Source organism: Crocodylus siamensis, chromosome 1 (genome assembly GCF_052110815.1).
Source record: "Crocodylus siamensis isolate JL-2025a chromosome 1, ASM5211081v1, whole genome shotgun sequence".
Classification (NCBI taxonomy): Eukaryota; Metazoa; Chordata; order Crocodylia; family Crocodylidae; genus Crocodylus; species Crocodylus siamensis.
In genome coordinates, this window is record NC_143395.1 from 157,540,053 (window position 1) to 157,563,468 (window position 23,416).

The 23,416-nt window shown below is 42.1% G+C and overlaps 1 protein-coding gene across 8 annotated transcripts in view; it reads left to right on the forward strand.

The window, feature by feature from the left end:
• DAAM2 (dishevelled associated activator of morphogenesis 2) overlaps nucleotides 1-23,416 on the forward strand; it is a 276,747-nt gene that overhangs the window by 235,359 nt on the left and 17,972 nt on the right. For all 8 annotated transcript variants that reach the window (XM_090046767.1, XM_090046815.1, XM_090046773.1 and 5 more), the window contains 7 exons: nucleotides 2,607-2,691; nucleotides 4,448-4,554; nucleotides 5,336-5,424; nucleotides 5,998-6,166; nucleotides 7,892-7,999; nucleotides 10,973-11,033; nucleotides 17,602-17,733. In XM_090046767.1, coding sequence (XP_089902893.1) covers nucleotides 2,607-2,691; nucleotides 4,448-4,554; nucleotides 5,336-5,424; nucleotides 5,998-6,166; nucleotides 7,892-7,999; nucleotides 10,973-11,033; nucleotides 17,602-17,733 — 751 coding nt within the window. The remainder of the gene's footprint in view (nucleotides 1-2,606; nucleotides 2,692-4,447; nucleotides 4,555-5,335; nucleotides 5,425-5,997; nucleotides 6,167-7,891; nucleotides 8,000-10,972; nucleotides 11,034-17,601; nucleotides 17,734-23,416) is intronic.

Below are 23,416 nucleotides of genomic sequence, written 5' to 3' on the forward strand. Positions count from 1 at the left end.
GTGCTGTGCACGTTTCAGGAGTTCTAAGCACTTGTTGCCCCAGCAGAAAAAAAAACCTTGCTTCTGAAAAATGACTATGTTTCACTACAAACCCAGCAATGGGATTTAATTGGATTGGTAATAATCTGGGATGCACATCTGCAGGCTCCATAACCCCCATTACAAGCTTGCATGTTGCCCAAACTAAATTGCCTTTCTTTAGGGGATTGGCAAACTGTACAGCCCTCTTGACCATTTTGGTCGGGTCAATCAAGTCAGATTTTTTTTTTTGTTGCTGGTTGTTGAGCACAAACGCATCCAAAAAAATCAGTGTTTGTGTAACCCTCTGTTCTGTGGGGATTCTTAATTATTTTTGCAGAGAAAAAGCCTTAAAATGAATTAAGTGCTAATGAATGATGCCAGAGTGGTGAAATTGGAGACTGAAGTCATCGGTTAGGTCATAGGACAGATTAGCCTAGCCAGCAGTAATGCAAATTCTCCCCCATACCCCACTGTCGCCATCCGGTCAATGAATCTCAAATCTGCCTCTTCAGTTTTTGTCCCTCTTGCTGACTCTTGGGTCAGTTGGGGCAGGATGGTCAATTTACCAAGTGCCTTTTTTTTTCCATATGCAAAGAGCACCCTGTAACTTCTCAGTCGGAATTGTCTTTATTTGAGATTAAAGTAATCGTGCAAGGACAGTCAAGTGTCCACGAGAGAGCACAATGTGTCCTCTTTTTGACACTGCCTTATTTCTGCCTTACAAAATGGCAGCAGATTTCTAGAGATGTGACAGTGCAATCCAAAGAACACCACCACCATCATATTTGCAGAGTGGCATTGCCCACACTGTATATGTCTGCTAAGTAGAGAGTCCTGTCATCTCTTTTTACATTAGGCTCCTCAGTCCCAAGGTAGCAATGGGATTTGATTGCTAGCAAGTACACAGAATCACACATGTTAACATTCATGCTTTTAAGGGCAGAATGGACATAAAACCATCTAATCTGACATCTGCTAATTTATGCCATAGAATTTCACCCAGTTACCCCTGTACTGAGTCCAGTCAACTTGTGCTTAAGTCAGACTGATGACCTAGGAGAAAACCATTTCCTAACCTTGCTTTACAAAGCTTTCTAACTCTCCTGTCTTCCAACTATGGCACAAATATATGTCTTGTGTGGAGACTTAGCATCTCAACATTAGACAGTATCAGTTTCTTTTACATTTAAAACCAACTGAATGAATTAGCTGGGAACAGTGTTGCTGAATTTAGTTAAGGAGCATATTTTTAAAAGCTTTTGAATGTCTGCTGATTCATATTTTAGTTTCCAGCTGCTGATTATATTGGGCAACATTTAAAATGTTTTAAGTTTCTCAGATTTAGTAGTATTTCCTGTCTGTAAAAATAAAGCGTTTACATTTGCTTTTTACATTGTTCCAAAAATGTGATCCCATCCAAATGGCAATAGCAATTGAAATTTTACCATGATGTTTCTCAGCAGCAAAGAAGAAAACATTCTGATCTACTGATGAACCTGTGTGTCATTTAGTTTAGTGTTTTCTTTCTTCTCTCATTAATGTGTCAATTATAGAAGGTCCATGGAGACTCAGAAGCTTTCTACCCAACAGTTCCTCTTCACATTTGCCAACCTATATGTTTCAACCCCAATGTAGAGTTTTTCTTCGGGGGGGGAGGAGTAAGATGGCAATTGCTTTTGTAGGCCATTCAATCCTGTTCTTCTCTCTTGGCTCAACCAGTGAGGGTGCCAGATGTCATGGGTAGATTTGGCAAAGCAGAAACTTTGTTCACCACCAAATGACAGGATTTGGTTGCTGCTGCTCTGTGCTGCCTCAAACAGGTGATCTAATGGCAATACAGTCTTTTAATCAGTTCCCTGAGCCTCGCCTATTTTCCAAGAACCAACTGCATCATTAGCAACAGACTTATATGGGTGAGGGCATGGTGATTAGGGAGAGGGGGGAGAAGAGAACAATTGTACTGCCTTGTGCACCTGGTATGGAAGTTTCTGTTTTGCAGTGGCTGCCTGTTGAAGCCACTTAAGGACTGGGATGCTGTCAGTCCACTTTTCAACTGTGAATGCTGGCAAAAAAGAACCTACCAGTCATGTGCAATACACTTACACAAAAGCCTCTTCTGTGGTCCAGATATGAGGGCTCAGAACCATTACTAGTTGGCCTTGGAGAGTCCTTAATATTGGGAAGCATAAGTGAATATTAGTTTCATAGTTATGCTGAAGTTGTGTGCACTGAAGGTGTTAGCAGTAAGAGGATTTGAAGAGGAAGGTGTCTGCCATGAGGGGAAGGTAGAAGGAGTTCTGATCTGTGAAGAGCTGTTAATTTCCTATTGCTTTCTTTGTGCATTTGGTTAGGAGAAGTAGAGAAAAATTATACTTTGTAAAATCTCTGTAGGATCAGAAAGGATTAAACCCTGTTCAGGAAGGTGGCTTACTTCTTTGGACTGAAAACTTCATAATGAAGTTTCCTGCCATGCCGTGCCAAAATGGGTTTGGGCTCAGAAGGTAGAGGTAGCCAGGGAAGACTTTTTAAATTGTCATTGAAGTTATGCAAATAAACTAATGGAACAATATTGATGCTATTGAAAGGTTGAAGTTATCCAATGAAGAAATCCGACGGGCAATCTTGAAGATGGATGAACAAGAAGATCTGGCCAAAGATATGCTGGAACAGGTGAGAAGAATCACAATCTCATCTAACAATATTGTTTCTAAGTATTAAAGGCCAGTTGTTCTGCTTGGAGCACTTTGTTAGGCCTGTGTTAAATTTAAGGCAGATGTATGCAACTTGGTTGATGCCACAGGAGGAGTTTCTTCAGGTCTAAATTTGACCCTAAGACCTCAGTACAATTGTATTTGTGTATAAAAGGAGAAGTTTGCCCAATATGCCAAATGCATCAACTGAAACCATGCCGGGTTGAATTTAGGCTAGTATGTCTTTAATTTACATTGTAGTATAAGTGTCCTGATCTCATGTATACATGATGTTTAGTTTTCTTTTTATTTAATTACATCTTTCCCTTTTTTGCCTTTCCTACTGTGTCCCTTAAATTTCTCTCACAGCTCACCCCTCTTCCTTTGTACTGCCAACCATTCTCCTATCCTTCATCATCTCCCAAGCTTTCAGTTGAGGAGCATTGTGAATCCAGCAATGCAATTTAGTGATAATCAAACCAGAGAATTAGGAGTGAGGTTCTGTTCTCCACTATTGTTTAATTATGTGACATGTGAGAGCCCCCCCCCACAACCCTCCTTTACCTGAATTTTCCTGTCAATTGAAGGGGGTGATTATACATATTCATACTTATCCCCCAATAAAAAAAATGCTATAAGAGCACAAAATATCATTCCATATGAGACCAGCGTCTTCCATGTATATTATCTGAATGTTTAATTGTGTGTACAAAGCCAGGGCCTATCATGGGGAGAGGGAAGAGCAGGAGGGCCATTTGGCCCGGGCCTCTCATTCATGGGCCCAGTTACCAGGCCCATTTACCAGGATACACCACCTGTAGTGTACTATGAATTAATATTTTTTTTAATGTACTGGGAGCCTCAAAAAATGGAAGTGGTCCAGGCCTCTCTCGACCTCTGAGAGGGCCTGCACAAAGCCTTTTTTTTGGGAAATCTGTGCCCTGATTTTCAAATGGGCTGAATGCCCACAGGTCCACTTTGTAGCCATTGAAACCTTCAGGTGCTTAGCACCTTTGAATATTGGGCTCCAAGAAATAAAATATTAGAACAGTGATGAAAAGCAGGTTCACCTTCTGGTTTTTCTGGCAGGCAACTTGCTCCCTGTGGGTGTGGACCGGGGTGAAGGGGGGCATGTGTGCATGACAATATTTATAACCAGGCTGAAACAGAACTCCTACTAGATATGTCAAAAATCTGTCAAAGTATGAGCTTTTAAGGTCAGCATATGAATAGCAGCCTGTGTCAAGCTCATATTCAGTGGCTTAAATATTGTTTATTGTTTCGACAGAGCAGGGCAGACTATGAGAGAGATAGTTAGGGCTTTGTGTGTACTCAGGGGTGAGTGGGATGGATAATCTGTGCTCAGAGAGAGATTCTGATCTTCTTTACACCAGTTAAAATCCAGAGTAATATCATGAGAGTCAGAATTCTTTCTGGATTCTCACACAGTTGAGAGCAGGATTTGGTCCCTAGCAGTCTGGATGAATTAACAGAAATTAATGAGGTCACTGAAGGAAAATAAAGGCAGAACAATAAGCAGATATTTTAACAAGGTCACTTTTGAAGCCACAGCTGCCCTGCTTTGAAGTTACTGTCACATGGATGAATTAAAGCAGCAGTTCTCTGTGGTGGTAAAACAATATGTGTTGGCCCTCTTTCTCATGAAGTCTCTCTCTGTCTGTGTGGGTGTCTTGCTGGATCTTTCATGATGGTTTTTGGTTTGTATGTCATTCTAGCTGCTGAAGTTTGTTCCTGAAAAGAGTGATATTGACCTGCTGGAGGAACATAAACATGAAATTGACCGCATGGCCCGGGCTGATCGTTTCCTTTACGAAATGAGCAGGTCTGTGAGATGCATAATGGCAAAACAGGCCAGGGGCTTCTTGGAAACTATTGTAATTGTTATTGAAAAGGAATAATGTTGCATCAGTGGAACACAATCAAAATACTGTGGGCTAGGTTTTGCACTGAATTATACCCTTGAGTTACCAGAAATCAATAATGTTACTGGCATGTTTGTCTGTTACACGAGCTTTGTTGGCTGGTAAGAGCTCTTTCTGAGTGCCATTTAGGGACAGTCTCCTGATTAACTAATACACATCTGTCACATCCCTCTAGCACCATTCATGTAAACAGATGCTTAGCCATGGCTGTCAGCTGCTGCATCTCTGGGCTCTGGGTTTAGATTTATTATGCAGTCCAGTGCCACCTGCCTGTCACTTATCCTTACGGGTATTTGCCCTTTTCCGCATTCCACCTTTTATGCCCTTTGGTTGGACTCTGTTCCCAGACCAGTTGCATCTTTTCCCACATCTCCTCTGCAGTCTCTTGTGAAAATGTATTTTTGAGGGACTTGAAACCTTATAGTCACTCCTGGGGATGTGTTTGAATTACAAAGCCTGTGTCCTCACATTAACATCCTCAATTTGAGTAACAGCACTTTGGCATTGGCCAAAAGGCATCGGGCATAATACGGTCTTATACATGGCAGGCTGCTTCATCAGTCCAACCACGTGGTTCCGTGGGGCTTGGTTTCCTATCACTGAATTATGTATGAAACTACATACCTATGTTTGTGAGGTAGCCTGAGCTTCACAATATGTATTCTCCTTCTCCTCATGTAGGATTGATCATTACCAGCAGCGGCTGCAAGCATTATTCTTTAAGAAGAAGTTGCCAGAGAGACTGGCAGAATCCAAGCCAAAAGTGGAAGGTATGGGAGAAGCCTCTTCAGGGACTGGGTGAAAAGCGGAGAATGTCAGAGAGACTCACCCACAAAGGAAGCCACCCGCAACCCACTGTTGTGTGCGCAGCGTTTGTAGACTCAGTTAGGATGAGGGCAGAAGTATCATCTACTAGGCACAGGTGTCTGTCTAACATTGCCATTATATATGTGGGCTTAATAAAGCTGTTGTAAAAGGCATTGTGGCTCTTGCCCTGGGAGTCGCCGTGCATTTCAGAGCCACCTCAACTCACTGTGACACCTCGTTTCCACTTCTAGCCCTCACCAGCTGGTGTAAATCCCCATGTTTTGGAGCAATAGCTGCAGACATCTTGGTCATAGTGGTCTTCTCTATAGGTATGATTTTTGAGAAGAGGGATATAGGATCCCTCTTTGTTAAGAGTGAGGTTTGTGAATGAGTTTAAACCTCCCTAGTTCAGACTGTGGTCAGCACCTCAGTGGGACTAAGGATTGCTGGGGCTCTGCTTTGGATGCTCAAAAGCTAGGGCCTCCAGAAGGGCTGTTGTGAGTTAACCTCAGGTCACGTCTTGCTTTTTTTTCAAGCCATTCTTCTGGCCTCCAAAGAGCTCATCCGCAGCAAGCGTTTGAAGCAACTCCTGGAGGTGGTTCTCGCCTTCGGCAACTATATGAACAAGGGCCAAAGGGGGAGTGCATATGGCTTCAAAGTCTCCAGTCTGAACAAAATTGCAGACACCAAGTCCAGCATAGACAGGTAGGTTTGAAAATCCCAACCAAAGGAAAGCTGTCTTGCCTGTATCTTGCCTTGACTGGTAGTGAGTTTTTTGACTGGCTGTGAGTGTTTGTTTGCTTAATTGATGCATTGACACACTGTAGAGAATTAAAAAAAATGTCTTACCTTACATGTGAATCCTGCCTCTTATGCTGGAGGACCCTTGAGTGCTTTATCAACTCTCAACACAGTATGGAAATGCAGCTGGTCTTTTTGTGTAGAGCATGCTAGTGGTTTAACCATCTAACATTAATTTACTAACCACTATTTTAGTAGATTAATATTTCACATATAATAGAAATTACAGAGGCTGTTTCTTTACAATATGACCTGGACACCAGTGCTTTAAGTCCTTGCTTTTACAAAGAGCCTCTTGGTGTCCTGTAACAGCAATAATCACACAAACCAATAAATGTAAGTAAATACCCTCCCCCCCACCCAAAAAACCCCCCAAAAAACAAAACCCTAAACAAACAAAGCCCCAAAATCCAGAGCAACAGCATTACAGTCCATCTGAAAAAGTTCTTCCAAAGTACAGTACAATCCCAACCAATTCTGCGGCATTAGTTCAGTAGTGACTGGGAAAAGAGTGCCATCTTCTGAATCAATGACACCCTGCAGCATTTCAGTGTTTTTGAGATTTTAGCTGTACCTACATTCACTTGTGAGGCCTGATGAGACTAGACCTCTAAAGGAATGGCTTCTGGGTATTGAAGGATGAATAACAGCAGCAAGAATCACATTGAATTCATTCCTCCTAAAAGATTTTAAACTAATAGAGCTCTGTTTTAGTGGCTGCTGTGTGCTTCCCATATAAACATTTGGAAATCACCTGCCCCTATGTAGCAAATACAAGGGGAGCGTCTTGATTTTACATGGCTTGGACTGAGTTTCTGTATGTGAACTGTCCTCCTCAGATACCATAGTCTCCACAAGATGCAACTCCCCAGACTCTGGCAAGTATCTGAGGCAATGATTGCCAACTGTCTTGTGTTTTGAATAAGTGTACACCTTCAAACAGCTGCTGTGGCTTTCCAGTTACTAAAGGGTTTGGTTCAAAATTGTCCTTCTGTTTTTTTAAACCCTCTATGAACTTTCTCTAATCTCTGCCCTGTGCCTCTCCTCATTCAATTCCTAAGTCTGCTGCTAGTGCTTATGCAGTAGTAAGGTTACCCTCCCCCTAGTCTTCCCTATTTCCTGATATAATCTCTTCACTCTGGGTGGAGGAGTCATCTCCTCTGTAGTTCTAGGAATTTGAAATGGCCTTCTCTGCTTCATTAACTTTCCATTTCATTTCAGGTCTCAGCTACAAACTACTCTGCTCTCCCTTGTCTTTTAATATCATTTTGCTAGTATTTATTGTTTAATCTATGAAGCATTTTGAGATGCATTTTGCATGACAGCCACTATATATGTTTTGTGCTGTTGCATTTTCTATTAGCTCATATGCCACTGTACAGACAGAAGCAGGAATCCAGTCACTTTGAGAATAAAGACGAGGCAGGGTGGGAATGTCCTTTGAGTTCTTGGGGGGAAAATGAGTCTGAGGAGAATAGTTAATTTTAAACTTTGATGCTTTTATTTAATCAACAGAATTGCCAAATCCTTATCTACAGTTCTCTTTGTCTGATGAACCAGATTCCATGACCAAACTTTTTGCAATGCCTGCACCAACTATACTTTCTCCTTTGTGTCCTTTCTTCTAAGGAACATTACACTCTTGCACTACCTAATTATGATTTTCGAGAAAAACTACCCAGACCTCCTTGATATCCAGTCTGAGCTGCAACATCTTCCAGAAGCAGCCAAAGTCAAGTAAGTTCAGTACTATCTGTCAGTCTCAGGACACCATTCTGTTTTAGTGAAATCAATGGAGAGATTTCTGTCAACTTCAGCGGGATTTCACAGTTGTTTATAAATCTGTTTTATTGGTATATTTCCAAGTAAGGGCTATTGCCTCAGCTGGTATAAGTGCCAGACTTCACTGACACCCACGGAGCTATTCTGATATATATCAGTAGAGGATTTGGTCCAGTCATTTGTCTATTTGTTCAATTAACAATTTTATGTAGCCCTGTCTTAGCCTGTATGTTACTCCCAAACTGTGCACTGCCATTAGACAAGCTGCTGTTTGTAATTTACCATTCATAGTGTGATTAGTCCCCATGGATCGCGTGGTATTTTTTTCTGTTGGATGATTAGATAACTGAAGGTTTATTTTAAACTAAAGAGACTACATCATGAAGGCTGTGTAAGCTGTTTCCCATGCAGCCCTACAAACCTTTGCACAGATTCATTCTTGCACAGGAGTTAGAGAAACTTGTTTTTTGCATAAAATTCACATCTGTGGCAAATAACTTTTTTCTGAAATACTGTTCCACAATACCTTGATGCAGAATTTCCCCAGCTGTTGCTCTTTGTGTAAGGAGCCAAATAAGTCCAGTGCTTCTAAGCCAATGAAAAACAAGTGAGAATTGAATGCAGGATATAAAGCCAGAGGTGCTGCTTTCCAAACTCGCACTTAAAAGCCTGAAGAAACACAAGCTCTGGTTGTTTCTTTTTCTGATCTGTAGACTTTGTTTAATTCAGGACTTAAATGAAATATCAACAAACAATTTTTCAGTTGCAAGTAATCATTCTTAGTCACCATTTTTTAACAAGTGACCTAGAGGTAAAAGGCTTCATTTCTTACTGGTGATGGAAAATCCTCTTATTGTCTTTATGCTAGGGGAAGACACCTAGTACAATACTAGTGTCTAAAAAGAGTTTGTCCCAGTTGTTCTGCTTCTAAACTGGCTAAGTTGCTCTTACCTCGCTTTTAGTTATCTAAGTCACTAAGTGTGATTGTGTTCCACTCCACTCAGTGGTCACAAAACCTCTAAGACACCCGAGTTTGTTATTGCACCTCCATTGTGGCCTGAAAAGCTCCCTTGGAAACCAGATATGGGCTACTTTGCATGGTCTGAAGAAGACCACAGTGAGCACATAAGCCACTTAATCTTACCTCAGCTCTGTTGCCATTCTGTTCAGTCTGGGAAACAGATAAACACCACCTAAATTCCTGATTTCTTAGGTGGAGAAAAATCAGGCCAAGCAACTATTTGAAGCAGAGGGTGTATGTATGGGTGCAATGAAGGAGGCAAAGGACCTATCCCTTAATAATAGCTTGGTGGTTTGAGCATCTGCCTTGGGTTGTGAGAGATTTGTTATAGACCCTCTCCAGCCAGAGTGTGTTTTAACTCACCTCTGCCACTTCCCGGGGTGTGTTCCAGCTGGTAGGCAGGGCTGAGGGTCCTTTCCACTCTTCCCATTGAAGCTGGCTCACCCGGGCAGCCAGAAGTACAAGATTCCTGAGATAGGAAGGCAGCAAGCAAGAGGAAGTGTGACTCTGGCCTAATAAGAGGGTGACTGCTCTGGGAAGGAAGTGAGCTCTGAAATTTGGACCCTGCTCAAATGCTATTTTTGCTTTTTTTTGGTCCAATAATGATTTCATGCAAAGTACATAAACAGCACTGGGATCAGGACCCAGGTCTTCTACTCCTCCCCACAAACCCTGGGGAAAGGGGAGAAAAGCGGAGGAGGGAATGCTTACTTGTTTGGCGTATAGTCAGGTTCGATCTTGCAGGCTATCTGGCTCCATGACTCTACATTCCTTTCTACCCAGTGGCCCAACTTCAGCGGGAGCTTCAACAGCCCTACCTAGTGGTTATGGCACTTTTCTAAAAAGTGGAGAATTCTGGGTTCAAACTCTTAAGCTGAGAAGGTCCTAGAGCCCACATCTCCTGTTTCCTGGATAAATATACCTGGGCTCTGCACTATTGATGAAAAAGGTGGATGAGTTGTCCTCTTCTCCCTATCCACTGTACTTCAAACTGAAGTCAGTTGGAATCCTTCAGACATGCTGTGTCTCAATATGACTGAAGGATCAGATAAGGGTCTCGCATCTTCTGAGTAAACTGTATCCCAATGTGAAGGAAGCACTTTCTCTCAGCCCTGATTCAGCTGTACTTCATGTGCACCACTGTGCCTAGCATTTCCCACACAGAGCCTGTGTGCTCTGGAGGTGCTGTCTGTTGAGAGAATGGGAGAGCTATATGCTGCCCCAGGTAGAACAGGATTACTCTCCCAGATTATGGTGGCAAGTGGTTGCATAGGCTTAGCTGCCCATGTAGGGGGAATAAAATCCATTCTTTGTCCATTAAAGTGAGAAGTAAGATGAGATTGTGCTAAACTAGGAAGTTCACTTGCATGGGCTTCTGTGATGAAAAGACAAAGTCATCAACTGTATTTGGACAGCTCATAAGAAAAAAAATAGACGGTTTATCCCTCGTGGAATGCAGTAATTCACAGGGGGAAGGAATGGCATGCAGAGCTTATCTGAGACCATTGCGATGTGGGTGCTCAAGTCGAGTTCCTTGCCTGTGAGTCAGGCAATTATTACAAGTTGGACATGTGGCTTGCACTCCTTGCTGGAGAACTAGGCTCAATACACAGGCCCCAGTATCTTGTGTCCTGTGACAGATGTTCTGAGATTACACCCCCCATCCTTTCCAGAAATACCATAGGATCTTTAATGTGACCACGAGCAATTGGGACCTTAGTTTATATCTCATACAAAAGGCAACACAGACCCCTTCCCCCAGTTCCAAGCATCTGGCATGGCTGGTGCCAGAGGCAGGATACCAGACTTGATGGACCAGTGGTCTGTTCTGCTACAGTAGTTCCTGTATTCTTATGTAACACTGCCGTTTTTGTTTTAACCACTGCGTCTCTGTGTCTCCCTTGCAGCCTGGTGGAACTAGAAAAGGAAGTTAACAACATAAAGACCGGATTGAAAGCTGTTGAGGCTGTAAGTATGTCAAGGTTTCCAAATCTCCGTATTTAAAACATCCCTCTCAGAATCTGAGGCACTGTATTTTCTGTGAAAGGAAAAGGGGGCTTTTCTTTCCTTGTTAAGCACCATGTATTCATCAAGAAAAATAAATAAAAGCTTTTGATGATGATCCTAGCAGACATTTGCTTTAACAAAAAAGGTTCATTTGATCTTAGGCCAGAGCGGAAAAGACAGTTTGATAAATAGAGACTACTTAAACAAAAAAAAAAAGTGAAACAAACCTCCCTTTGCTTTTTGCTGAGGAACTTACGTTCACTTAGCAGGTGTCTTGCCTGGCCTTTGTGATAGGAGTAAGCAGATGGGGAATATGCTACATGTTAGGCAATCATAAGTTGCCCCATTTCCCTGTCTGGAGGAAGGAGCAAGGTTTGGGCTAGGGCATGAAACAAAAACAAAGCAGCTGGAAATGCAATGGCATCTTTCCTAATGTTGCTCCAAAGTACTTTAACCTGAACTACAACCTGTGTTGCCTCAACCTCTGCTTAATTAATGCAGAACATTCTCTCTCTCTCAATAGGCTTCAGGAAATGTTGCCTTTGGGTAACTATAACCCAAGGTATTATGTTGTAGGGGTTAAAGATGAAGCACTGGTCTAAATAATCCCTGGGTTAAGCTTTTTATGTCAGCGTGTGGTACCTGGAAATCTCCAAAAAAAAATAAACATCACCTCCTCAGTATAAAGGCATATGTAGAATGAGAAGATTTCAGTAAATAAATAGGCGAGACACTTATTAATGGAAGAGGTGGGAAAAGTAAAGAACTTTGAATTTAGAGGTTAAATAATGTAAACAGCAAAGAACAAGTACCATATTTTCATGCATACACCATACCCCCAAATATTATATTCATCTTGTTTTTGAAAGGCATAATGAAGAAAAAGTATGTTTCTAGAGATATGGCTGCATAGTGGAGGGACAAAGATGTATCTTAAGCTTGCCTTCCTTTCCTGTGTAGCTTAAGATGAATGCATAGCTGCTACTGAATACTGGTACCCATGGGTGGATCCATACTTTTAAAAAGAGCTGAAGAGTGAGCTAAAAAGGTTGTAAAATAAATCAGGGGCAGCTAGCAAACAATAAAATTGCCCTAAGAAAAGTTAGTTTGAGCAGTAAGATCATAAAAATGGAGAGACCCATAGAGTGAACAACATTAAGTCAATCTGACTCGTTTAGCTACCTGAATGGCAGAATCACAGCTGCTACATTGTAGAACAGGAATCAAACCCAGGTGGTGTTTTCTCACACAGAAAATCAGGTTCCCTGCTTAACATGTGGACCCCAATTTTCAGGGAGCTGATTTGGGGGTAAAAAGGTATGTGTTGTATAATGGAGATCCAAAGAGTTCTTCATCCCCAAAGATCACTTACAAGGAAATCAATGTGATTCAATATGTGCTGCTTCAGATTCTTCATAGAGAAATTGGTTATGGCACTTTTTCATTTAGTTGAGAATTATATTCCCCCTTGTAAAATTCTATAGAATGTTTCAGAAAACATTTGGGATGGATTTCATTCTCCATAGGTCTGTGGATTTTTAGAGTAATTTTGACTCTATATATGTATCATGGTACATTATGACTTTGCAGCATTGAGTTTATGGGGTCAGAAACTTGCATATTAATTTTGGCTATACCATTGCATTTCTGTGTGACCTTGGAAAAGTCATTTAACCGTTTGTGAAATGGAGGTTATAATTTTGACTTACCACAGAAGTGTTTTGAAGGTTAACACGTTCATGTTTGGCTAGTGCTTTGAAAATGTAAATTGCTTTGTAAAAGCCAAGTGTGATTGTTGTTATACCCCCTCTCGCCAAAGTTCTTCTATCACCTGCCAGACTGAATGTTATCTTTTTTCTGGCTTTGAAATCCATATATCATATGTTCAGGATTGACTGACGGATGTGGGGGGCAAGAATAGCATTAAACAGAGACAAAAGACAGTGTGGGAGATGTTTTGAACTCAAGGAGATCCTTGCTCCATTTAGCTGTAAGCGTCCTGGTCAGCCATGGCTATCAACATTCAAAAACTTCCACCCTTTGGTGACCTATATTATCATTCATATAGGCCTTTGTTTCGAACATATATCAGTTTGTACTACTGAAAGTTGCCAGATTAGCTTCCCCAGTGGCTGAAAGGCTCTATTTAGCCACTCGATAGGTGTAACACCGGCAGCAACAGCACAAACTGCCACCATGTGACCCTGCCATTGTGCCTTAACCTCTGCCAGCAAGGATCCACTCCAGTCATGAGAAAAGTGCTGTTTCCATGGCTCTCTCGGGAGAAGGAAGGGCTTTATGATGTACTACTGGTTCCCAGAACAACTCTGCTAACTTCAGAGATTCATCCTCAGTTGCATCAGCTTCCTCCCAGACCAAAAAAAATGCCAGACTTCTTTCAGTGTGCACTGTTGAAATGGAAATGGGGGATGCTGATATGAGTAGGTGTTTGAGAGCAAGCAATGCCAACATGGGGCCTATGCTATGAAGACAGCCCTAGTCATGCCTTCTGCAGATCGTTCCTTCCTTGAAATGCAAGTGCCTGCTGTGTTCTTTATTCTGTATACAGTTGGTTTTCCCTTTTGTCTTTGCAGCCAATTCTCCTCCTCTTTCCTGTACATCCCCTTCCTATTCAGTCACCATCTCCCCTCCTCCCCCCTTCCCCAACTCCCTTCCTTTGCTTGATGTTTTTCAGTCAGGCCTGCCAACAACTCCCAGTCTTGCTCATTCATTTCACATTTTTGGCACATAAAATGCAACACTGTAGCAACAATAGAAGATCATTGTCAGCTGGGGGGAAGGTGCGACTCTTGATCGCCTTCCAGCACGTTCTTGCCACAATCCTGGCTCCAGTGATTGGGAAGGCCCCAGAAGAGTAGAAACCTAAAAATAGTTTTACAGTCAGCTGTTCTTAAAGATGCTTGTAACCCTTTGCTTCCCAGGGCTTGCACTGAGAATTAAAAATGAGAAAAATCTCTTTACAGCTCAGTCCAGTGCTTGGCCCTCCTCCCAAGTCATGGCATACCTCCATCCACTTTTTTCTTTTTTTATGTTGGATATGTCAGCAAATGAAATTGTAAATTCAGTTGGTATTGCTGAGCTGATGGTGGCCATCTTGTTCAAAGGGTGAGGGCCTTTTCAGGGCAAATGGGGGTAGGCAAGCGCCTGTGTCGGTGACTGGATTATTTTCAACTGTAATGCTGCCTCAGTGATTAGAAGAAAAGCTCTGCTGTGAAAGCTAATTTATTTTGCTTGACTATTTAGTGATAAAAGTTTCCTTCCAATTTTGAATCTAGTATCTCAGTGAGGTGGAGAATCCTTCCCTGCCTCAAAAATAGCTGTCTTCCTCTCCTTCCCATAGGTGGCATAAAGTATGTAATCTTTTAACAGAAATCCATGTTGCCTTTTATTTGGAGAGGGAAGTTTAGAAATTAATCTGCCACATCTTAAAAAGAAACATAATGAAAAATCCAAATTATGGCTTCTCAGATTAAGTTTGGAAGAATTCTTTAAAAAAAAAATTAGACTCATAGATGTTTGGTTCAGAAGGGACCTCAGTAGATCAAGTCTGACCCCCTGCCCTGGGCAGGAAGCAGCACTGGGTGCCTGTCCAGCAACCTCTTAAAGACCCCCAAGGTAGGAGAAAGCACCCCCTCCCTTGGGATCCCATTCCAGATTCTGGCAACCCTTACCATAAAGAAGTTCTTCCTGATGTCCAACCTAAGTCTGCTCTCCATCAGTTTGTAGCCGTTGTTCCTAGTTACTCCAAGAGGTGCCCTGGTAAGGACTGAGGGCTCTCTTTATTCTGCCATATGACTGTCTGAATGATAACAAAATTTTGCTCTTCCATGTTTATTTAATCTCAAATCACTTTGAAGACATTTGAGACAAACATTGCTAGGTTTTATGCTTCTCTAGCTTGCTAGGGGCATTGTACTGCAGCTCTTCTGCCTCAATGGTCTTCTGCCTTCTGCAACTCTCTGGAAGATGCTTTCTGCTATCTGCTTGGCACCAGCTTCCTGATCTTTCTCTTGAATCTCCAATGCTATCACACACAATATAGGAAGCCTTGACCTTCAGACTTGCATCTTAGTAGTTCTGTACCCTTTTTCTACCTGGGACCGATCTTCTATTCATCAGGAATTTCTTTTAAACTAGCAACATGGGAAGAACAGAGTAGCCATGATCCTTTGGTGTGAACCTCTACAATAGCTTGAAGCCCTGCCAAAGAATGGAATCAGCACAGATCAGGGCAGCGCTAGCTTTTTCTCAACATCCTTAAATCATTGCCACGAGAAACCATCTCTAGCTGTTAGAGGAGAGTTTTCCATGGCCTGTTTATGCTTTGTCCTTCCTACTGAACCTTTTAACACAAGTACTGTTTTTGGTGAGGGATTTTTTTTTACTGTAGGAGAAGTATATTGGTATAAAATTACAATGAGAAATTAAAAATCAGACCCCTGATTCCTATACTTATATTGGAAAAAAATATTATACAGTAACAGCCCCAAATGCTATGGCTTTGGATACTACGACTACAATCTGAGCTAATACTGTAGCACTTTTCTGTTGTGGGCCAGGGAAGGACCATATAGGATGGCAGAAAGACCACATAGAATGACCATCCCTCACTGTCCAAAGACCACATCTGGAGGAAAAAAGAGGCAGAATGTATGAGGATGCTGAGCAGAACTCTGCATTATGAATCAGTTTGTCCTTATGTTGGGTCCATTTCAGAGGAGAAGTAGTAATCTGCTGCACTTGTGCTGAGAGGGCAGGAGGTGATACTCTGTTAGGAAAAGCAATTAGAAGGAAGATGTAATACAAAGCAAGGGGGGTGGTGCTCTAACTTGTATCTTTCTACATCCTCCTGCTTGTGGCTTGTCCTGCCATTCCCCTCACTTGCACCCCCCTTTTTTTATAACTTCCATCCACGTTCTAGCATGTCTCTCTCTCACCCATACCTACATCACTTTGACTTGGTTGCTGTTTCTGCATAGCTCTGTGTCCGTATTCAGCATGCGAAAGCCAAAGAGATTCTCAAAAGTGATGCTTATACTCCTACTTAATCAACTCTCAAAATTTTCGTCTTTCTAGAGGTAATTGTATGGTCTTCAAAGGGTAGCTTCATCAAGCTGAAAAAGCATCAGGCAGAGATATGGAACAATAAAAGTGGGAAGATTTGTTGTTTCCAAAGGGCATTTAGCAACAAAAATTCACGTAGTAACTTCACCCACTGTTGGTCCTTCATTAGTCCCCCTATAAAAAGAACAGGGCTCCATAATTCCCATGGATTGGTCAGCTGAAAGGAAAATAATATCCAAATTTCATGGCTGCCATGGGACTATAGAGTGCACGCACAGATCAAACATGGACAAAGGAACAGGAAACTTTCTTTTTACAGTATAATCCTTCCAGGAAGCATCATGATTTGGCTGAATGCCATCAGTGTGGTGAAGAAGGGCATGTGAGAAACTGTCCATGATTCTCTCTTCAAATGACCAGACACAGGAACATGTGCCAGAGTTGAGGGAAAGGAGCAGACAGTGAATTCTCCTCTATTTCAGCGTGAATGAGTTTTCTGCTCTTCTAACAGGGTCTTACAATCTGACTTTAGTCATCAGGAGATGCAGAGCTAGAAACACAACCATCCATTGTATGTACCATCTCACCATTCTAGGCTTCTGAAGGGCAGGTAAAATAGAGGACAACGGTATCATTGTTGACTGACCTTCTCTGGTCAATCTAAGTATTAACCGACTCTTAGGGAGGAAGTAGCCATATCTTCCTTGATGAAAAGCATATGCCAACTTGTCAAGGGGCCTTGGACAAGAGTTAATAGTCGGAGAATCCTAGAATATCTCCTATTTGAGAACAAAAATCCTGCTTTCCTCTCCCCTCATCACAACTAAATTTGAATTACATTTTTTTAGACTGTTTGCATATGATTGATCTTCAGCTCTGGTATGTGAGGTGTTGGAAGAGTGGGCTATAAGTAACACAGTTACTCCTACAAAGGGAAACCACATGATATAGTTGTTTGCTGTTCTTTCGCAGTTACAATTATTGTGACAGGTTGCATGACTGGTATTCCTTCAGGTGCTGTTTCTATGGCATAACAGTTTCTGTTAAAAGGTCCACATGTGCATGCGGTTACCCTACAATCTTGTCTGAGATCTCAGTTATTTCCCATGCCAAGTATGAAGGAAAATTGTTATAGCAAAGGTATGTGGCACTTCAATGCTAAAGGTATCTTAGAAATAAAATAAATTAGGTGGATAGTGTGAGAATTATTCTGGGATCCAGGCAATTACAACCAAGATTTGCCTCTGCCTAATCTAGCTGCCACCTTTAATTTGAAAAGTAGTTGGTTTCTGAGTGCTAATTGCTGATGGGTTTATTAGAAGAAAGAGAGCGGGCATACACCCTTTATTAAACAAACACTTGAGATGTACTTCCCCAATCCTATTATTTTTACTGAGACACCAATGTTAGGTGACAATCTGTACTATGGCCTTTTTCCTTTCAGGAACTGGACTACCAGAAGAGACGCATACGGGAACCAGGGGACAGGTTTGTCCCTGTCATGAGTGACTTTATCACTGTAGCCAGTTTCAGCTTCTCGGAGATAGAAGACCTTCTCAACGAGGCCAGAGACAAGGTGGGAAAACTTTTTTGAAGTGTTTGGGGCTCCATGTACTGAATCCTGCAGCTTTCAGCCAAGAGCTGCCTGCTCTAATATCTTCTGTCTCAATAACGGAATCAGACAGAAAACCTCCTTTGTTCTGCTCTTAGAAGTGGGGCAACCTGTATGACTGATGTTTGTGTGTGCTGTGGATAAAGGGGATTTTCCATTCAGCTTGTAGAAACAATAGAGGTGTTATTTTTTTCTCCTTATGTTTTATATGCATCTTTTCCCCAGTTTTAATGTGCCAAGTTGCCAGCCTTGAAGACGGGGATGGACCATGATGATATAGTGCTTTAATCTGGAGACGGTCTAGGCCTAGGCTTTCCTGTTCCTGGGACAGAGTTTGGATCTTGTAAGCAGATCTTGAGAGACCTTGGTCCACCTTGTGGCAAAAACTCCTACAGAGCAAGAACTCTTGATTTAGGTTGGAGTCAAAAAGAAGGCAGCAGCAGGATCAAATGCTGGGAATTTAAACCTGATATTCAGACTGAAGTGGCTGTTTTAGCCAATCTTTAGTTTATACCAGTCATTGAATAGATGATGTCCATAGCCAGAAGGTAATTCCATCTTCATGACTCTCTTGAAGCTTTCTCTTCTGTGCAGAGGTTTTCTGAGGATGGTGCCTCTGAAGAGCAATTGTGATGATATGACATGATGTTAAGAGGGGCTATGTTTTTTGGTGCTCTCTTTTGGATGAGATATCAAATAGAGATCATGACTGCTTTGGGATATTAAAGAATCTATGGCAGCCAATTATTAGACTGGGCAGCCAGGTAAAATAAAAAGCTGTGCAGGTTGTGAAATATTTGTTGCTTTCCATCCTATCGGTGAGTGTACTTCAGAGGTGGGTAAGTTATTCTGAATCTAAGTGCTCTATAAAATACTTTGGGAACCTTTGGATGTCTTTACATGTGCGTGGGGGGCAGGAAGTGCTTGTGGGGGGAAAAAGAGCCTGGAGAGGGGTTTTCAGCCTTCAAAATACTCTGATTTAGTTCATGATAGCTTTTGAAAGATGGTTCAGTTCAGCTCTTAAAGCAGCTGAACCATTTTGCTTAGCTGTGCTAGAGTGATGTCTTTTTACATAAGCCTCCCCCTGTCTGATGTTGTACTAGAATGGTCTGTTCTACTGGCTCCATGTAACAGGGGTGAGATGCAGTTTGATTCTTTTAAAGGCAAAAAGCAGGTTAAAAACATAAAACTTTGCAGTCCTAGTCAGTGCTACAATTTTTTTCCTGATGAGGGAGATGCAGAAAAGTTGTGATCCTGTTCTTTTAAGGATAACTGGAGTCTTCCTACTGACAGACCACCGTGTCTGGAAGATGTTGCACACATTTGTAGGTATTTGCCAACATAAAGCACTCAACAAGAGGAGATATTTTATTTTAATGACTATAACACATTTAAGAAACCTCTCCTCCATTCCATATTACATTTCCCTAATACACCCCTGTATTCTTGAACCAGGGTCTTTTCCAGCTTCTGTTGAGCCTATGGCTTTGGTCTTTCTACTGTCATTGAGCTGCCTTTGGATTCCTGAAAGGGAACGGTCTGTTCTTACCCAGCGCTGAGCTATTTCTTATCTTTTCTTCATATTTTTCCCTCTCTTCCTCCTCAGCAAACCAGATGTGCTTCCCAGAGTCCCAACCATTTTTCATGGTCAGCTCTCTGTGTTTGCTGAATCGAGAGTGCTGTCCTTGCTAAGGAAACCCACTGGAACTGCCCTGTAAGACAAGAAGGATGGAGCACACAGAATTTACTTACCCCATTCCCCTTGATTTCCCGAAACAAAGCAAAACAAAAAACGTCTGTTTTAAAAATATACTAATGAGCCCTAGAAGAGTTGGTCTGATTCACAGATTTGTTAATAATGATGACCCTCTAGTTTCAACAGCTGGGTTCAAATATCTTTCTAAATATAGAAGTGGCTAATTGGCCATGTTTCCACATCTGGGGTTTGAAACAATAAAAATTATCTTTCCCAACCTGGGAAATCATTTTTAAATGTCTTTTGTGCTGGTGAAATGTGCTGCATATTGACTTTATTTAGATTGAGAGAAACCATTTGCTACGAAGGGCTCCCCAAACCTTTGCAATAGGGGGTACACCTGACAGCTTGTTCAGTGTTCATTTGTAAGACTAGCAGTTCTTAATTAGTGTAGCAGTAAAACCTCTATGCCTCCAGAGCCTTCCATACCCTTGCTGCTAAGGGATATGAATGGGCCCTGGCAGCCTACACAAGACAGCAATGAACTCCAGCTGCTCTGCATTAAGGGCATTAAGCGTCATGTCTGTTACAGAGAGCATCTTTGTGCTCCGGCACCAGTGGAGGTTCCAGTTCAGTACCTGAATTGAACCCAGTCCTGGCAGCATGAGTTGATGGGAGAGAGTCTCTTAATTAGCTCCTAGATCACACAGGTCTCTTACAGCCAAAATTAACATAGATTTTTTTTACCCAGAACCTAAAAGGTGACCAATGCACTCCAGCAGGGGTCAGCAATGTAACACCCATGGGACCTTTGGCTGTGGGCTCTCCCCATGCTGTGACAGGACCACTTTATCTATGGGTGTGGGGACAAGTGGCAGATGGGTCCTAGCACCCTCCCACCCACCTGTGATCTGGGGTGGGTCATTACCAACAAAGCGCCACCAAAGTGTTCTAGCCCTGCCTTAAAACCACCCCATCTAATTGGAAAAAGGGGTATTTGGGCTCACATGGTTTATTTAATGTTTGGCCTTCCTGTTTAGACACATAATGGTAGGAGCAATGAGTGACAGCTTTTGTGCTGAGGAGGTGGTATTTTATCTGTAAAGGGCCAGATTGGCAGATGCTGCAGCTGTTTACAAGTGAAGTTCTGTAACCACAGCTATCTGTGCACTTTCAAAAGATACTCTTGGTTAAAAACAAGCTGAAGCCTAAGCCTTGATTCTCTTAATAGCCCCCCTAGAAGATCTGGACATTGTTCTTCTGGTGGATGTCCAGCCTTCAACAGCTTCTTGGGAGAATTCACAGATTTGATCCAAGGGTGGTGTTTTCTGTCATTTCCTGTCAGCTGGTGGGAGGAAAAAAAAGAGAGAAATTCCACACTGGAATCTATTGCCAAAATGCACATTTGATCCAGATGAAAAAAAAAAATTTCATAGGAAAAAAAAAGAGAGGATAGAATTGAGTTTGCCTGTGAAAACTCTTTTCTTGTAGGCACAGTGAGGCCAAACCGATGTGATTTTTTTTTTCACCTTTTCTTCCCCAGTATGACTCTTTTTTTCCTGTTTGCAAGTGGTGATATTGACCCCACAAGGTCTTCATACTACTAAAGTCCTACATAAGTACTGACAACAGAATTATAATTATGCAATGGCATTGTAGTAGTTCTTCACCATGGAGTGAATTCTACTCTATAGTTTATATATATAAAAAAAGTCTATAAAATGCTTTGGATCCTTTTGGAAGGATAGGCTCTGTATCTGTTTCAGTCAAGATTATGATTGTAGTTATTGGCATTTGCAAGGTGGGTCCTCAGCACTGAAGCCAGAATAGATATCAACATCAACAGCAAACATCTCATTGCATACAGTTGCCCAGTACATGGGAATGCTGATGGCACCAGTGTAACCCACGTAGTGGCAAGGGAAGGGAGTAAGGAGGGAAAGGGAAGTGGTAACCTATCACTGGCCTTTTTCATGACAGCTTCTCTCAAGCAGGGGACTAATCAATGACCTGGAAAATCAAAATAACCATTCCATATCATTCCAGTAAATTTGACAGGTACAAAAGCTCTGCTCTGAAGATCAGCAAGAGAAAAAGAGCCAAAGTCTAGCTAAATTATTAGCCACTAGTGGCAGAAAGTGGTGAGGACCACAATGAAAAAGCAAAAGAAGAGTGTCTATGTCAAGCATCGAGCTTGGCCTCCATGAGCATGTCCGGATGAGCACACACATGCATTTCCCTGGGGACAAACAGCAGCAGCACAAAGTTGTGCTGTGTCCCTAAGGAATGCCTGTGCAAGTGCACTCTGGAATGTGGCAAGTTGCCCCGGGTTGGGTAGGCCCACCTGGGCTGGCCCCAGCAGCCTAACTTGGGGGCCTCCTGAGGCTCCAGCAGAAGGGAGCCTGGCCAGCAACTGGAGTGTGGCTCTGGCTGGCCAGGCTTTGGTTTTGGGTGGCGCACGCTGCTGCTGTGTGTGCCACCCTGCTTTTTTCTAATGCATTTTTTTTTTTTGACACTGGGATCTCCCAGTGCCAGTCCCAACCCCCTGCAAATTAGCATGGGGAATGCCTGCATGTGCAGCGTGTGGCACTGCAGATAGGTCTGCGGCACGGCCACACTGCACATGCACAATCATCTGGATGCGCCCATGGGTGTTTTGGAACTTGTTTGTTCTGCCAGTTGCTAAGACTAATGGAATATGGTGGAGTCAAGCAAGAGTCTATTCCAAGTGTCAAAGACAGATGCTGAAGCCTGCCACTGCAAACAGAGCCATTCATCAAGTACATTACTTACCTGCCATATGCTAGAGTGGAATTGCAGATGGCTAAGTGCAAGCCATTATCTAATCTGCTGAGTGCTTATGGTGTCTGTGCCATGTGATTAGGCATGCCATTGGCTACCATGGAGGGAGTTCAAGAAGACAGAAGGGGTTGATCCAACCCCTGTTACAATCTGGCGGAGTCTTTCAACTGCTTGAATAAGACCAAACCCATGAAGAGGAGAATAATTATTTATTTGAATTGAATTGTCAGAGAACTGGAACTTCCATTGCAACACCTTTGGTTATTACTTGACTAGGGAAGACTTGATCAGGAGAGGTGAAGTAATTCACTTTTCTCCTTACTTGTCTGTTAATAATGGTCAGAGACAGCAAGATAATTTTCCTCATTGCTGTTTTGCCTTGTGCGTGGGGCCCTGTTCTGGCTGTTCCAAAGGGGTCTTTGCTACTGCTTAATATTTTGCTGATGGGTGTAGTGGTGAGCGTGTGCCTCTCTCATGTTTTCCATCTTCTTGTGGAAACAACTTTTTAAAATAAATAACTGGCTAAACTATTTGCTTTGGCAAAAGAAGGAGCTCAGTGGAAAGTTTGGCAGAGGAAGGAGAGTTGCAGAGTTATAGACCTGCTATATTATGAAATGGAGGAGTGATAACTTGTGAGCCTGAATTTATTTAAGTGAGAATTGCAAAACCATCTTCAATTGCAAGGCAGGAGAAACTGAGGCACGTTTTCCATCTCTCTTTGTGCATGTATCTTTCCCCAAACATCCTCAGCAGTAAACAAGTTTCAGGCCATGTTCCAGGACTTGACATTAAAGAGCATCACAACATAATAAAATACTTTTGCACTTACATAATGAATTTCATCTGTGGATTTCAAAGTGATTTACTCAAAAGAGAATGCCATAAGAACTATTGTTAACAGATGGCGAGTCTGAGTCATTGAAAAGTTAGGTGACTTGCACTAGGTCACAGAATAGGTGGCAGGGATCAGATTCCTTGGTGTATTTCCTGTTTGGTGAGTTTTATTTTACTTTCCATACTTTCAGGCAATTAAGCAATCTGCTTTGTGATTACCTTTGCTCAAAGAGTTTGTGTTTGTATTCTACTCCCAAAGAGATGATCCCTAGAAGCACTGCACCCTCCTACACCACAACATATTAAGTATTGATC